The sequence below is a fragment of the Gavia stellata genome, chromosome 25 (assembly GCF_030936135.1).
Source record: "Gavia stellata isolate bGavSte3 chromosome 25, bGavSte3.hap2, whole genome shotgun sequence".
Taxonomy (NCBI): Eukaryota; Metazoa; Chordata; class Aves; order Gaviiformes; family Gaviidae; genus Gavia; species Gavia stellata.
Genome location: NC_082618.1, coordinates 7,680,979 through 7,694,497, shown reverse-complemented (window position 1 = coordinate 7,694,497; position 13,519 = coordinate 7,680,979). Strand labels below are relative to the sequence as shown.

The 13,519-nt window shown below is 53.9% G+C and overlaps 2 protein-coding genes across 2 annotated transcripts in view; both read left to right on the top strand.

Annotated features, from left to right (window-relative positions):
* PHF12 (PHD finger protein 12) overlaps nt 1-9,493 on the top strand; it is a 32,260-nt gene extending 22,767 nt beyond the window's left edge. The window contains exons 10-15 of the mRNA XM_059829150.1: nt 1,586-1,708; nt 3,058-3,201; nt 5,246-5,344; nt 5,900-5,982; nt 7,664-7,802; nt 8,423-9,493. Of these exons, the coding sequence (XP_059685133.1) occupies nt 1,586-1,708; nt 3,058-3,201; nt 5,246-5,344; nt 5,900-5,982; nt 7,664-7,802; nt 8,423-8,757 (923 nt within the window). The 3' untranslated portion in view covers nt 8,758-9,493. The remainder of the gene's footprint in view (nt 1-1,585; nt 1,709-3,057; nt 3,202-5,245; nt 5,345-5,899; nt 5,983-7,663; nt 7,803-8,422) is intronic.
* Nucleotides 9,494-10,260: 767 nt separating this feature from the next.
* On the top strand, nt 10,261-12,913 carry DHRS13 (dehydrogenase/reductase 13). The gene is made up of 5 exons (XM_059829513.1): nt 10,261-10,387; nt 10,468-10,586; nt 11,404-11,527; nt 11,595-11,906; nt 12,537-12,913. Exons 1-5 carry the CDS (start codon nt 10,261-10,263, stop codon nt 12,911-12,913), a joined length of 1,059 nt encoding a protein of 352 aa, XP_059685496.1.
* Nucleotides 12,914-13,519: the final 606 nt, after the last annotated feature.

Below are 13,519 nucleotides of genomic sequence, written 5' to 3'. Positions count from 1 at the left end.
CTGGAGAAACGTGGACTTGGGAAGCTGTAGTCCGTTTCGTATCTGCTGTTAATACAGGGTAGTTATGGACTGGGTATACCATCTCTGTCCTGAGTTGTACCCAGACACCTTGTTGTTAAAGTGCATATACCCATTCTTCAGTATAAAAACATCAAGTCAAAGATGTTGATAGCTGGAAGTCAGGATTACTGCCCATAACTCAAATTTTGCTAGAATAAGCTTTGACTTAAAGCATTCTCCTTCTCTTCCCTTCCCCCACACCAGCTCAGCGCTCAAACTAGTAAACCCTTTGTGCGGGTTGGGTTTGAAGCAGTCGCTGAAAAACATGCAGCAGAGCTCTCTGTCACTTATCTTGCAGTTCCTAGCTGCTCTGTGGCAGGCTTGCAAGGAGTGGCTCAGATCTGGTGGTTGCAAGCAACAGAGGCAATATCTTTTTATTATTCTTTTTAAAATTCCCTAATGAGTAACTTCTGAGCTTCACCTCATGTTTGGAAGCAGTCCCCAGAGTACTTGGCCTCCTTGCTTATTGCTGAACAAACTTGGTTACTCTGAGGCTGCTGGTTTGACTGTGCCCTGCTTAGAAATGCAAGGCTGGGAGAAGTTTTGGTGGAGGAAATGAGACCACACTATAGAAAGCTTCTTGCTTGTGGTTTGAAGAGCACTGCAAACCCTACACAATTTTGCAGTTACTTAAGATGTTAAATAATTGCCTTTGGTGCAAAGCTGGCTTTCTACAAAGTGCAGATTAAAACATCATTTTGGTGCAATGTCTCTTGGGAAAGGTGTAAATATTTAGATTTTCCATCTAACGTGATGCATATGTATATTTGTAACAAATCTTAAATTATGGTAGGCAAATTTTGTTGCTGAGTACAAAAATACAAATCATTCATGACCTTCCCCCCCCCCCCCCCCCCATAAATTTCAGGCTTATAGTAGTTCTTAGCAAACCAACTCGAGAAGATCTGGTATCAACAATGCATTAAAGGGATTTTGTTTCCTGGCATTTGCCATTGCCTCTTTCAGCTGTATGGTCACTGCCAAAGCAGTAGGATTTTGTTGTGTAAATAATAAAATCTGCTTATGACTGTCATATTCTTACTAGGCAGTGAAGCACACCCCAGACTTCATAATGACACAGAAATAAAATTGTGGCAACTGTTCTTTTTATCTATGTTCAGACCTAGATGAGCTACATGGCAAACGCCTCTAGGTTTAGCAAGCTCTTCAAGCTCCTGGGGACCTGGTGCTCATCTTTCCAGTCTGTGTAGGACATCACTTACAGTCTGTCATTGCTGCTGCTTCAGACAGGGAGTAGGAGCTTAAATGTATAGGTCCAGAATTCCTCTGACAACTGGAGGTGAGAGGCAGAAGCTGGCGGTTGGCTCTGTGTTGGAGGCACACACTAGTCCTTCTGTGAGGCGAAGAAACCTAACGGCCTCTAATTTAGGCCTTTTTCAAAGCATGACTATGAGCAAAATTAGTCATTCTGAGCAGCTTGGAAGTAAAGTGCAGCCTGAGGGCTGGGTGCATGTCTCACGAACGTCACAGTGACATATCTTCTCTGCACCATCTTTCTCTGTAGATGGTAAGGTCAGTCCCAGCACCTTATCCATAGGAAGCGCTTTAACTCTACCCTCATCACTCACTTCAAACTCTGCAGCTATGTTGGACCTCACCAGTTCCCTGAAAGCATTTATGGATGGCGGTGAGTATTTTGTTCATTATCTGTCTTACTATAGCCCTGTGTGTTTGCTTCCGTAGAGCATTTGGTCTCTGCTTGAGGAAAAGTTCCAGAGATAAAGAAGGGTTGCACTCAGGTGAGGGTGGGGCTGGGTATACATTACCTTAAATATGTCACATGCTTCCCTACTTGTAGCGTTGCCAAGGCAGCAAGGCCAATGAGGTGTTTCTGCCTGAAGCTTTTCTGGGGAACAATCACAAAGCTATTGCACGGGCTGCTTTCCAGGTGGAATTCACAGGCAGAAACCTGCAGCCCTGCCGTGTTGTGGTGCTAGCTGCAATCCAGAGCTGTTCCCGACAGGCTTAAAGTCCAGCAGCGATAGATCTTGTAGTCGAGCAGCCACCTGAGTGGTGATGCTCTAATGGGTCAGTTAATTTTCTGATTTATTTCTGCTTCTGTCAGTCTTCTAGACTGGCCCATTTATTTTCCTTTTGTTGTGCTTGGCAAGAAATGCCAAACCTTAGTGGAGTGACTTCAGGAGGAGGAGATTGCTGAACGGCAATCATCAGTAGCATAGCGAGGCTGTTGCCAGAGACAACTTCTACATCTGAAGAACAGCCTTACTGGTGCTGCCAGTGTGACCCTCTTTTCTTGGGTGAACCCTGACTGCTCAGCCTGCCCAGACTACCACTCTGCTATCAGGAAAGGCCGTTACAGCTCTGCTTCTTCTGCTTGCCGTTTTAACTGTCGATGTGGAGAAAGCTCTTGGAAGAAGAGGTTAGCCAGCCTGCTTGCTGCCAGAAAGCAGACCTCTGTAGGGCTTTATAAATACCTCAAAGCTATCAGCAACAGATCTGCTTTAAAGCTTGTTAATAATACTGTCTGAATTGCCCTGTTTGGTTTAATTGCTGCTACGAAAGCACGTGGCTCAAGAATGAGCCTGTAGCAGCTTCAAAGGTGGTTACAGCTTTCCTCTGTAATGTAGGGTTAGACCTTCTAACTAGATAATGAAGCTTCACAAGACAGACCCAGCCTGCTGCCCAAAGGGGTGCGATGTCCGCCTCTGCAGACCTGTTGATTCTGAGCCAAAACACCAGATTTTCAACTTACCAGTCCTTGTTCCCCTAAACTCACACTTGCTGCCTGCATTGTAGCTCTCTGGCCGTTGCTGGCACTCTCCTTGCACGCTGCTCACAGGAGATGATGTGAAGTAAGAGATCACCTCTATGTAAGATTCTTGATACTGCAAAATTTGTCAAGTCTTTGCTGTTGAAGCAAATGGCAAGTTTGAAAGTGGGACAGTTAAATCCACTGCAGCTCAGATTGCACCCTTTCCATGAATAACTTACTAATTGCTTTTTGTTTATTAACAGAGATTGAGATAAATATGCTGGATGAGCAGCTGATCAAGTTTCTGGCCTTGCAGAGAATACATCAGCTCTTTCCTTCCAAAGCTCAGTCTCTAGCGAACAGTGTCAGTTCCCATCAGCAATCTCCTGTGGGAAACCACATTGAAGGTAAGAGCAGCCCTAGAATAGTGGGTTTATGTTGAGCCATAGCTTTTTGGCACTCCCCTGCCTACTTATTGAAGGAGATCTCCCTCTTCTTCTGGTATCTGATGCTGCCTTTCATGTTTCTTTCCTCTCATCCCCTGCTCTGGATATCCACTGGCCAGAAACTCCTTCAGGCCCCTTTACTTAATTGTTTAGAAGTTATGGCAATGGAAATACCTTCAGTAACTTCTGATTTTCTGCTGGAAATTGCTAGTGAAGTTGTGTTTTATTCATCTTAGAATTAGCAAGAGATGGGAAGGTTCAGCTGCTTTTAATTTTTTGTCCTCACCTTTGAGATGGCCAAGAGAAATACGTGAATTCCTGCTCTCTCTTTCTGGAGAAGTTGCTTGTGAGACAAGCACATGAACAGGAGGAACTGGGGCACAGAATGTGCGTGTGACGTTGTCATTGCCCGTTCAGAATAATGTCACTGTCAAGCTGAAACACTAAATGCAAATAATGGAAAACAACTTGCGCTTCTGTTGGAAATCTCCCGATTCCAGAGTTCAGCATTGGCTTTTTTTATGGTCGCTGGTATCGGCATGCTAACACCTAAAGCTGCAGGGTGAACACGGCTTCACGTTCCTCTGCGTGCAGCCAGTCCATTTAATCTGCTCTCAAGCACTAACTGGACAGCCTTGTTGTGGGAGCAGTTGTCTGCTCCCCCTCTGCTAGGCCTGGGGGTAAATATCCAAGATGAGATCTTTGGAAGTCTGCTAGCAGTCAGTAACCTTGCTTGCTGCTGTAGCATCACAGCATTCTCTAAATGCTTTGCCAATCTTCTTTTGAACACTGCTGTAGGACACAGCACTAGGCTGTGATACGAGCTGCGTTCCTGTGCTGCTCGTAACAGACGAGTTCTGGAAATTCTTCAGCGGTCTGCCTTTCAAAAGGCAGATTGATGCTGTCTTAACCCATCACCCTTTTTAAGGCAGGAATGATGCATCCAGCTGACTGTTTACCATTGCTGAGGAAGTATCAGATCCAAAGCCTTTAGTGAGCCCCGTTGAGCCAGCAGAGCCAGACAGCTGAAAGAGCTTGTGCAGGGCAGCTGAAAGAGCTTGTGCAGGGCAGCTGGGCAGAGGTGGGAACCTGCACATTTCAGCTGCGTTGAGTGCTGCACGTCCATTGATGCCACTGAGTGTGGCCAATGTTCTTGACGTAGGTAGCTCTGCAAACAATCTCTTGTAATCCTCATGTTCTGTTCTTTGGTTTCACACTCTTAGCGTAACACTATCATGCAGATTTAGTATCAGGAGAGGCCTAAACTCTGTGCGCGTAAGGGGCTTATCTCTAAAAGACAGCTGCTGAAATCCTGGCTAGGCCTGTGTGGTCCACCAGAGTTTGATACCTGTTCCACAGATGATTTTCTCTCCAGTTAATGTGGGCATGTGAGAATGTGTGTGATTTGAACTTGGCTGCCAGGGAGGCTCAGCCCTGGACCAGCCATTGTCAAGCGTGCCATAGGGACCGACCTGAGGGTAAGGGAGTCCGCTTGGTAAATCATCCTCTCCTGGGAGCTGGGTTGGTCCCTGGGCAAGCCTTGTTCAACCCCTGTGGTTTTCCAGCAGCTTCACTAGAAGTGAAATCGCAGCTGTTAAGTTGGTGACATTCACCAGCACCAGGTTTTTTTGGTTTTTTTAAGTGGCACTTTGACAGCAAGACTCAGCTCTTTGATTACCCAAAGTGGAAGAGATTAAGAAAGAAGCTAGTGGTCGGAGGCTTGTGTTTTCCTCAGTGTGGCTCCATTGTGCACACTCGGTATTAACATTCCCCCAGTTGCATGGATTGTGTGGGTTACTGGAGAGAGCAATTTTCTCTGATGACTGGCAAAAAGATGTTTAATGCACAAACATTCCTAGAGGGTTGGGAATTGGAGTTTAGGCCAAAGCTGACTGCATCCTTCTTAGGATCTGTGCTTTCTGGAGAGTCTAGCGCTAGGGACACTGGGGTCAAGCAGCCTTCGTAGCTGATAACATTGTTCAAGTAATTTCTTTTTATCTTGCAGCGCAAAGAAAGGAAGTGCAAGCCCGGGCGGTGTTCTATCCTCTGATGGGCTTAGGGGGTGCAGTCAATATGTGCTATCGAACCCTCTACATTGGGACAGGTGAGTAGCTTTTTCCCCTGTCCTGACCTTTCAGAATGAGGGTGGTTCTCCCTGACCCTCCTTAAGTGTTTGCCAAGTGGGTGTCAAAGAAAACAGACCCATTGTGGCTGCTTGTACTGGCATTCTTTGCTACCAAGAAACGTGGAAATTCCCCGTCCGCTTGAATCATTGTGGGGTTGCACCTTTGCAAGCTGGCTGGTATCAAAATTAGTGGAATGGTTCTTCTGGAGATTAATGCCGGACTGATGGAGAGAAGAGTTACGGTTTGCTGGCAGGTTTCATTTCTTTCCGCTTGGATTCTTCTGGCGCTCTGGATAGACCCAGTAACTCTGAAATGTTCTTCAGCCTTCATGGAGCTGCTAGCCTTCCCTTCCCCCACTGAAACTCTGTTCGGTGGCTTATCGCAGCCTTATTCATGCAGTCCTGGGAGCGAGGACAAAGGCAGTTGCTCCCCTGTTGTTTTGCTAATTGAAGTTTAATTCTGCCTGTTGTTCTCTGCTGCCTGACAGTTTTTTCTGAAATGAACTGAGCCTGTTTTGTCCTCCCCATTGACAGGAGCTGATATGGATGTGTGCCTTACAAGCTATGGTCACTGTAACTACGTGTCTGGCAAACATGCCTGTATATTCTATGATGAGGTGAGTGCCTGAGTGGGGTTTTTTTATTTATTTTTATTATTCGCCATGCATGGCAGTGGGAGCTGGAGATGCAGGCAGCAGGTTGTCTTTGTGTGGTGCTCCTTTGTGGACTACAAAGTAAGAGCCAGGGCTGTGAATGGTTTCACTCCAGTGAGGGCTGCGTCAGCGTTTTCTGTCAAACCCTTTTCTGAAGCACAGAGCTCTGCCAGCGTGATTTCTCTGAGCTAACTGCCTGTGGACAAAGACTGACCACAAGTAAGCACTGTCACTGCTGGTGTCTAGGGAAAGAAAAAGTCACAGAAACGGTTTGATACTTTTTGATCCAGCTGCGTTGTTAATAAAAGCTAGACTTTACGTGTCGACATCAAACCTCAGCTGGAAAAAAACAGGGAACTGCTCCGAGTCTCTTGCTTTCAGGTGTGATGGTGGTGCAGAGTGTTCATGCCATCTGCAGTACTCTGTATAAATTATTTATTTAACTGAAATTTCGGTCAAGTTCTCAGCATAAACAGAGGTCTGCAGTTGCTCCTTAGCTACAGTCCAGAGATTAGTTTGTTCTTGAAGTAAACAGACTGGTGGGTCTGCCAATAAAAGCGCCGCTGGAGATGTCTCTTAGCATGGAAACAGTCTTTGAAGCGAGATAGAGTTTTATATCACCATTTGTCAACCAACTACTGAGCAGGATCCAGGATTAACCCACAGCCGGCTTTAGCCATTCCTCCAGTGCACAACAAGCTACAGGACACACTCAGTAATGGGATCCAGACCTTAAATCTGTGTTGAAGCATCTCCTCACAGTGGTCAATCCTAAATCAGGCTCTAGGCACTGAACTTCTTCCATACTCCCGCAGGCCCCCTAGGGCTGTAGTCGCTCTAGAGGGAGAATTCCCCCTCCTTAGCTCTGTCTGCTGTTTCTGCTTCCGGCCATTGGCAGCTCATGCTTGGCCTTGGTCTCTGCAGTCTAGCAGGTTACTTGAAAATTTACTCCCCTGTGCATGGGGCGTTTTTGTAGCTTGATTAAAGCTCTGTAGTCCCTGGGGCACAAGGTCTTCAGCCCTCAGATGATTCCTGTGAGCTAACCTGCAATCTCCTCCGCTCTGTCAACATCCTCTGCAAAGCTCAGTTGAGCGTGACGCTGCTTGTGTAGCGCTGTGTGTCCCAGTAATGTCTCCTGGCATTTCAGCGTCTGCAAAAGGCCTGTAATTCCCAGACTGTCTCTATCTTGTGGCTGCTGCAGCACACTGGCATCCCTCTTGCCGTCTTGTGTCTGCTTTCCAAAGCACATCTCTTCCCTGCGAGGCACAGGTCTTGGGCCAAGTTTGCATCTAGTGTGCCTGTTAAAAGTGGCGTGCTCACTTTGTGAGAATAGCTTGAATCCCTGTTTCCAAAAGATCTGTTGGTCCAAGTGCAGGAGGTAAAACCCACTTCTCATCAAAGCTGCTTTGGCCCTCCTTCCCTGCTGAGAAGCAGCTCTTGCTGGAAAGCCGGCTGTTCTGTGAACATGAGCCATGCACGAGGGTCGGGTTGGTGGTCTCTGAAGCTGGAGGATATTTAACTGCTCTTATTTAACCATCAACAGCAGGAGGGAGAGAGGGGTTGTGTTTCAGTGCTCCAAGGGGGTACATGGGCAGAAGCCATTCTGACTTGATGTCTTGATTCCCTCCTCTTCCTTTTTTTTCAGAATACGAAACATTACGAGCTGTTGAACTACAGTGAGCATGGGACGACTGTGGACAACGTTCTGTATTCGTGTGACTTCTCGGAGAAGATGACGCCCACTCCTCCCAGCAGTATCGTTGCCAAAGTGCAGAGCGTGATAAGTGAGTGTCGGGGACAGCGCCATCCTCACGTACCACCACAGGGAGCTATTAGAGGGGGACAGGAGTTGGGTGCAAATCGATTCCGTGTTGGTGCACCTCTTGCAAAAGGGGGAGTTTCTGCACAGGCCTCAGCCTGGGTTACACAAGACCTTCCTCTGCGGGCTTGGGGAGTGCCTCAGGCTGCGGGGTGCTCTGCCATTAACCCTGCTCCTGCCTCCAGTGCTGGAGTTAACCAAGCTCCAGGTCCCTGCCTGACATCGGCTCTGGCTGATGAACTGTGGCTCAGAGCAGACTGAGGGGTTTCCCCATGCACGCCCTCCCCTCCCAGCCTGAGTAAGCGATCTGAGCTTACAGGCATCCCGTCCCCGCATGGCTTAATCCTGCTCTCCACCTGATCGGCTTCCTCTTTTTTTGGCTGCTGAAACAGATGTGTAAATGCCTTTACCTCTCCGGGGCTGTGGGGAGATTACCGTTTCTCTTTTATTAGCCCCTTGCTGCCGGCAACTCGTGGCTGGACGTTTTCCCGGAGGCACCTCAGCAGTAGCCCCTGTTGATGAAAACACGCTGCTGCTGGCCTGCCCGAATCTTACATGGCTTTTTTTTTTTATTTTCTTTTCCAGAACGACATAAAAGCAGAAAACAAGAAGAGGAGCCGCATGAAGAAGCCGCTGTGATGAATTCACAGGCACAAGGGCAGCATCGGAAACCGTGTAACTGCAAAGCCAGCAGCTCCAGCCTAATCGGGGGCAGCGGGGCTGGCTGGGAGGGGACGGCCCTGCTCCACCACGGCAGTTACATCAAGCTGGGCTGCCTGCAGTTTGTTTTCAGCATTACCGAATTTGCGACCAAACAGCCCAAGGGGGACACTGCCTTAGTACAAGACATGGACTTGGAGGAGAAGCTTTCTCTGAAACCCCACCAGGTGCCCGTGCTGCGGTCCAACTCAGTTCCCTAGGAATTTTAGGAAGAGAGCTTTGGAGTAAGGAAAACGCCCTCAGACTCTTGCAATGCAAAAATGTACAAACCGTGGTGGGATTTTCTATGTCGGCCCAGAGACTGTTCACACGCCGTTTGCATGAAATGAAGAACGTTTAACTTTTTTTAATTTTTCTTTTTTGCTCAAGTTTTAGGGGCATTTGCACATATATTTGTACTATACATTTCATTTTAAAAGGAAAACTGCAGTGAGAGCAGGACGCGTCAGAGCGAGGGGCGACCGCCGTCTGACTCGAGGACTCTCTCTGACAGATAGTTCCCATGCAGTTGTAAAATAATCAGAAACTTGTTCTATTTTGTGCCAGTGACAATAGTTTTATATTAAAAGAGAAATACAGTTTTCATACAGCAAATCTATACAATATCATTGTTTTATTTAATGTAAAGAAGCGCTCTTCTTCCCACAGTTATTTTTTCCCATCCCTCCCTGCTATGGTTGCACTACAAGTAGCTACTGTGTATTATGGGCAGTGAGAAATGAGTTCTTTTCCTGGTGTCCATCCTATTTTTATTTCAAATAAGGAAAAGTGTTGGATTCTGTGTAAATACATCAGTGATGGCATTTTTCAATGTTTTAAAGCTGTGTACAGTGCTACATGTGGTATGACGTTCCTCAAATTGTCTATTGTAGCAGATCGTTTGTCGTAACCTGTCTGTCTCTTTTGTTTATATGCCACCTCCCCGCAGCAGAACAGCTAGTTCCACTGTACATAGTAATTGTAACGTTTTAGACTTTACAGAAACTTTCCTGTATTCTGTATATAAAAAAAAAATACTTCACATTCTGTTTTCTGACTGTCTGTCTTAACTCTTGTCACCACAACCTGGAGCTTCCCCAGCGTGTCTGACGGCGGAAGAGGGGCCCGAGCTGCGGGAAGGGGCTGTGCCTGGATGCAGGCAGCCTGGTGTCCTGCGAGGGGGTGTGGGAGGATGCCTGTGGTCCACGATGGGGGCTGGAAGGTCGTGGAATCATGGAATGGTGTGGGTTGGAAGGGACATTTGAAGGTCATCTAGTGAAACCCCCCGCTGCAACGAGCAGGGACGGTTCCAAGTCGCATCGGGTCCACCCTGAATGTTTCCAGGGATGGGGTTATCTACCGCCTCGGTGGGCGAGAGGTGGGCTCTGGGGCCGGGGGACAGCGTGCACCCCTCGCCCTCTCCCTCTGGGCATCGTGCCGGGCGGCGGCCGCCCCTCGGGGCTGGCGGCGGGGGGGCGGGAGGCTGCGCTGCCCCACGCCCCGTCCTCCCCCCGTCCCTCCTCCCTCCGCCCCGACCCGGGGCCGGGAATTCATTCCTCTTCTCGCCGGACAAGCGGCCTTTGCCGCGCTCTCTGCCCATAACCCCCGCGCTCCGGTTGCGCAAGGGGCGGCGCGGCCCCTTCTCCCCGTCCTTCCTCCTCCCGCCCCGGGGGGGCGGGACGGGACGGGGCGGGAGGCGGTGGCGGTGCGGGTCCGGCGGCGGGATGGGGTGGGCGCTGCTGGGCGCCGGGCTGCTGCTGGTCCTCTACACGCTGCTCCGCCACGGGCTGCGCCGCGCCCCGCCGCCCCGCGCCCGCCCCGCGCTCCGCGGCCGCACCGCCATCGTCACCGGTGAGCGCCGGCCCCCGCCCCGGCCCCGGCCCCGGTTCCGGCCCCGCGCTCACCGCTGCGCGCTCTGCTCCGCTCCGCAGGGGGAAGCGGCGGCATCGGGGCGGCCACGGCGCTGGAACTCGCCCGCTGCGGCGCCCGCGTCGTCCTGGCGGCCCGCAGCGCCCCGCGGGGGGAGGCCGCCGCCCGCCGCATCCGCACGGTGAGGGCCGCGGCACCGGCACCCCCCGGGGGACCCCCGGGACACCCCCATGGGACACCCCTGGACATTGCCTGGGGACCCCACGGGCACCCCCAGGGAACCCCCATGCCCCCCCGCCCCGGCACCTCCGGGGCACCCCCAGACACCCCCATGGGACACCCCGGGACATTGCCTGGGGACCCCATGGGCACCCCCAGGGAACCCCCATGCCCCCCCCGGCACCCCAGGGGCACCCCCAGATACCTCCATGGGACACCCCTGGACATTGCCTGGGGACCCCATGGGCACCCCCAGGGAACCCCCATGCCCCCCCGCCCCGGCACCCCAGGGGCACCCCCAGACACCCCCATGGGACACCCCTGGACATTGCCTGGGGACCCCACGGGCACCCCCAGGGAACCCCCATGCCCCCCCGCCCCGACACCCCAGGGGCACCCCCAGACACCCCCATGGGACACCCCTGGGCATCACACGGGCACCCCCAGAACACCCCCATGGGCACACTTGGGAGACCCACTGGGCACACCCAGGGCACCGCCCAGGACACCCCCATGAGCACACCCATGGGGGACCCCCATGGTGCACGCCTGGGCACCCCAGGGGCACCCTTGGGACGCCCCCATGGGACACACCCCATCACCCCGGGGCACCCCGAGGCACGGGCACCCCGTCCCACCCCCAGCACAGTGCAGCCCCCCTCACCCTGGGCCAGATCCAGCTCCCAGAGCATCCCCCCTGCCCCTGGCTGGATCCAGCTCCCCCCCCCCCGGGCAGGGTGCCCCCCCCGGCCCTGCCCCAGGCTGCGCTGTGCCCGCAGGAGACGGGGAACGCGGAGGTGCGGTTCATGCAGCTGGACCTGGCCAGCCTGCGCTCGGTGCGAGCCTTCGCCAGCGCCTTCCTGCGCCAGGAGCCCCACCTGCACCTCCTCATCAACAATGCGGGTGAGCACCGGGACCCCCCCCTGCACCCCCTGCACCCCACCGTGGGCTGCCATTGCCTCCTTTGCAGGGGTGAGCGCCGGGGGCACGACGGAGGACGGCTTCAGCCTCTCCTTCCAGGTGAACCACCTGGGCCATTTCCTGCTCACCCAGCTGCTGCTGGAGCGGCTGCAGAGCTGCGCGCCCAGCCGCGTGGTCATCGTCGCCTCCCGCGCCCACTGCGCCGGCCGCCTGCACCCCGACACCCTGGGCCAGCCGCCCCCCGGGCCGCTCTCGACCTTCCAGGACTACTGCGACAGCAAGCTGGCCAACGTGCTGCACGCCCGCGAGCTGGCCACGCGGCTGCAGGGCACCCAGGTGACGTGCTACGCCGTGCACCCAGGTAGGGATGCGGCTCTGCAACCCGGAGCTGGGGACGGCAGGACGGGGTGGGCTCAACGTCAGCATGTGCGTGGGGTGTTCTCTGCATGGGGCATCCCTTTGTGCAGGGCGTCCCCTGCACGGCGCGTGCTTTGCATGGAGCACCCCTGCGGACAGGGCTGCCTTTGCACGGTGCAGCCTTTGCATGGAGAATTCCTGCACGTGGAGCATCCCCTTGCACAGCGCGTGCTTTGCATGGCGTCTCCCTTTGCACGGAGCATCCCTTTGCATGGTGCAACTTTTGCACAGCATCCCGTTGCACGACGCACTTTTTGCACAATGCACCCTTGGCATGAAACATCCCTTTGCACGGTGCGTCCCTTTGCGTGAAGCATCCCTTTGCACAGCGCACCCTTGCACAGAGCGTACTCTGCACAGAGCACTGTGCACCGTTGAGCCACATGCCACCGGCCACACGGCAAGGCCAGATGGAGCACAGGCAGTGCCCCCGGGGAAGCCCACAGCAGAGCTGACGTGCAAAGGCCGCCCTGGCGCAGCCGCTTCCATTTCTTGCGGCAGAGCAACCGGCTCCCGCGTGGGCCCGTTCCCACCGGGAGCTGGGGCGCGACACGGCTGCTTTCCCTTGCCCCAGGGTTCGTCAACACGCAGCTCTTCCGCCACACGCCGCTCTGGCTGAAGCCGCTCTTCCTGCCGCTGGCCTGGCTCTTCTTCCTCAACACGGCCGAGGGCGCCCAGACCTCCCTGCACTGCGCCACGCAGGAGGGTCTCGAGCGCTTCAGCGGCCGCTACTTCGCCGACTGCCGCCTGCAAGAGCCGTGGCCGCCGGCCCGCGACGACCGGCTGGCCCGGGCGCTCTGGGAGGCCAGCGAGAGGCTGGTGGGGCTGGGGGGGGGGCGGGGGGAGCCCCTCGCCAGCCCCTGCTGCTGTCGGACAATAAAAGTGATGGTGGTGAAAGGCAGGAGGCCGCCCGTCAGCTCCCGCGCCGGCGCTGCCCTGCGTCGGGTGTAAAACGGAGCCGTCCGAGGATCTGAGCACGGCGCAGGATCTGAGCACGGCGCGTGTGGGGCAGCCGCAGTGGGGGCAGCCCCCGGGGCACAGCCCCAGCCCGGGCTTTTGGGAGGCAGCGGCCGCCTGTGGGGCAGACTCGGGCTCCGGCTCCAGCATGGCTGGGCCCTGCGGGCTGCGGCGCCATGCAGTGACCCCCGTGCAATGGGTGTGCGTGCCGTGCAGTGCAGTGCACTGTCTCCTGCGCAAACACAGGTGTGCATGAGCAACGCAGGGCGCCACACCTTACAACTTGCAGCAGTGCTGCTGCCCTGCCTTGCAAAGACAGGCGCACGCTGCAGTGCAGCACATCCTGCCTTGCACACGCACGCCCTGCGGTACACGTACACACTCCGCCTCGCACACGCCGCAGTGCAGCACACCCTGCCTTGCACACACATGCACTCCCTGCAGTACATGTGCACACGCTGCACTGCAGCACACCCTGCCTTGCACACGCACGCATGCCCTGCGGTACATGCACATGCTGCAGTGCAGCACGCCCTGCGGTACATGCACACGCTCCACCTGACACACGCTGCAGTGCAGCACGCCCTGCGGTACATGCAC

What these genes read in the sequence shown, in the direction of transcription:
- DHRS13 (XM_059829513.1), top strand. Translation starts at nt 10,261, where the DNA reads ATGGGGTGGGCGCTGCTGGGCGCCGGGCTGCTGCTGGTCCTCTACACG. An exon ending in CCGCCCGCCGCATCCGCACG is followed by an intron (nt 10,587 to 11,403) that starts GTGAGGGCCGCG and finishes CTGTGCCCGCAG; the next exon opens with GAGACGGGGAACGCGGAGGT. An exon ending in CCTCCTCATCAACAATGCGG is followed by an intron (nt 11,528 to 11,594) that starts GTGAGCACCGGG and finishes CCTCCTTTGCAG; the next exon opens with GGGTGAGCGCCGGGGGCACG.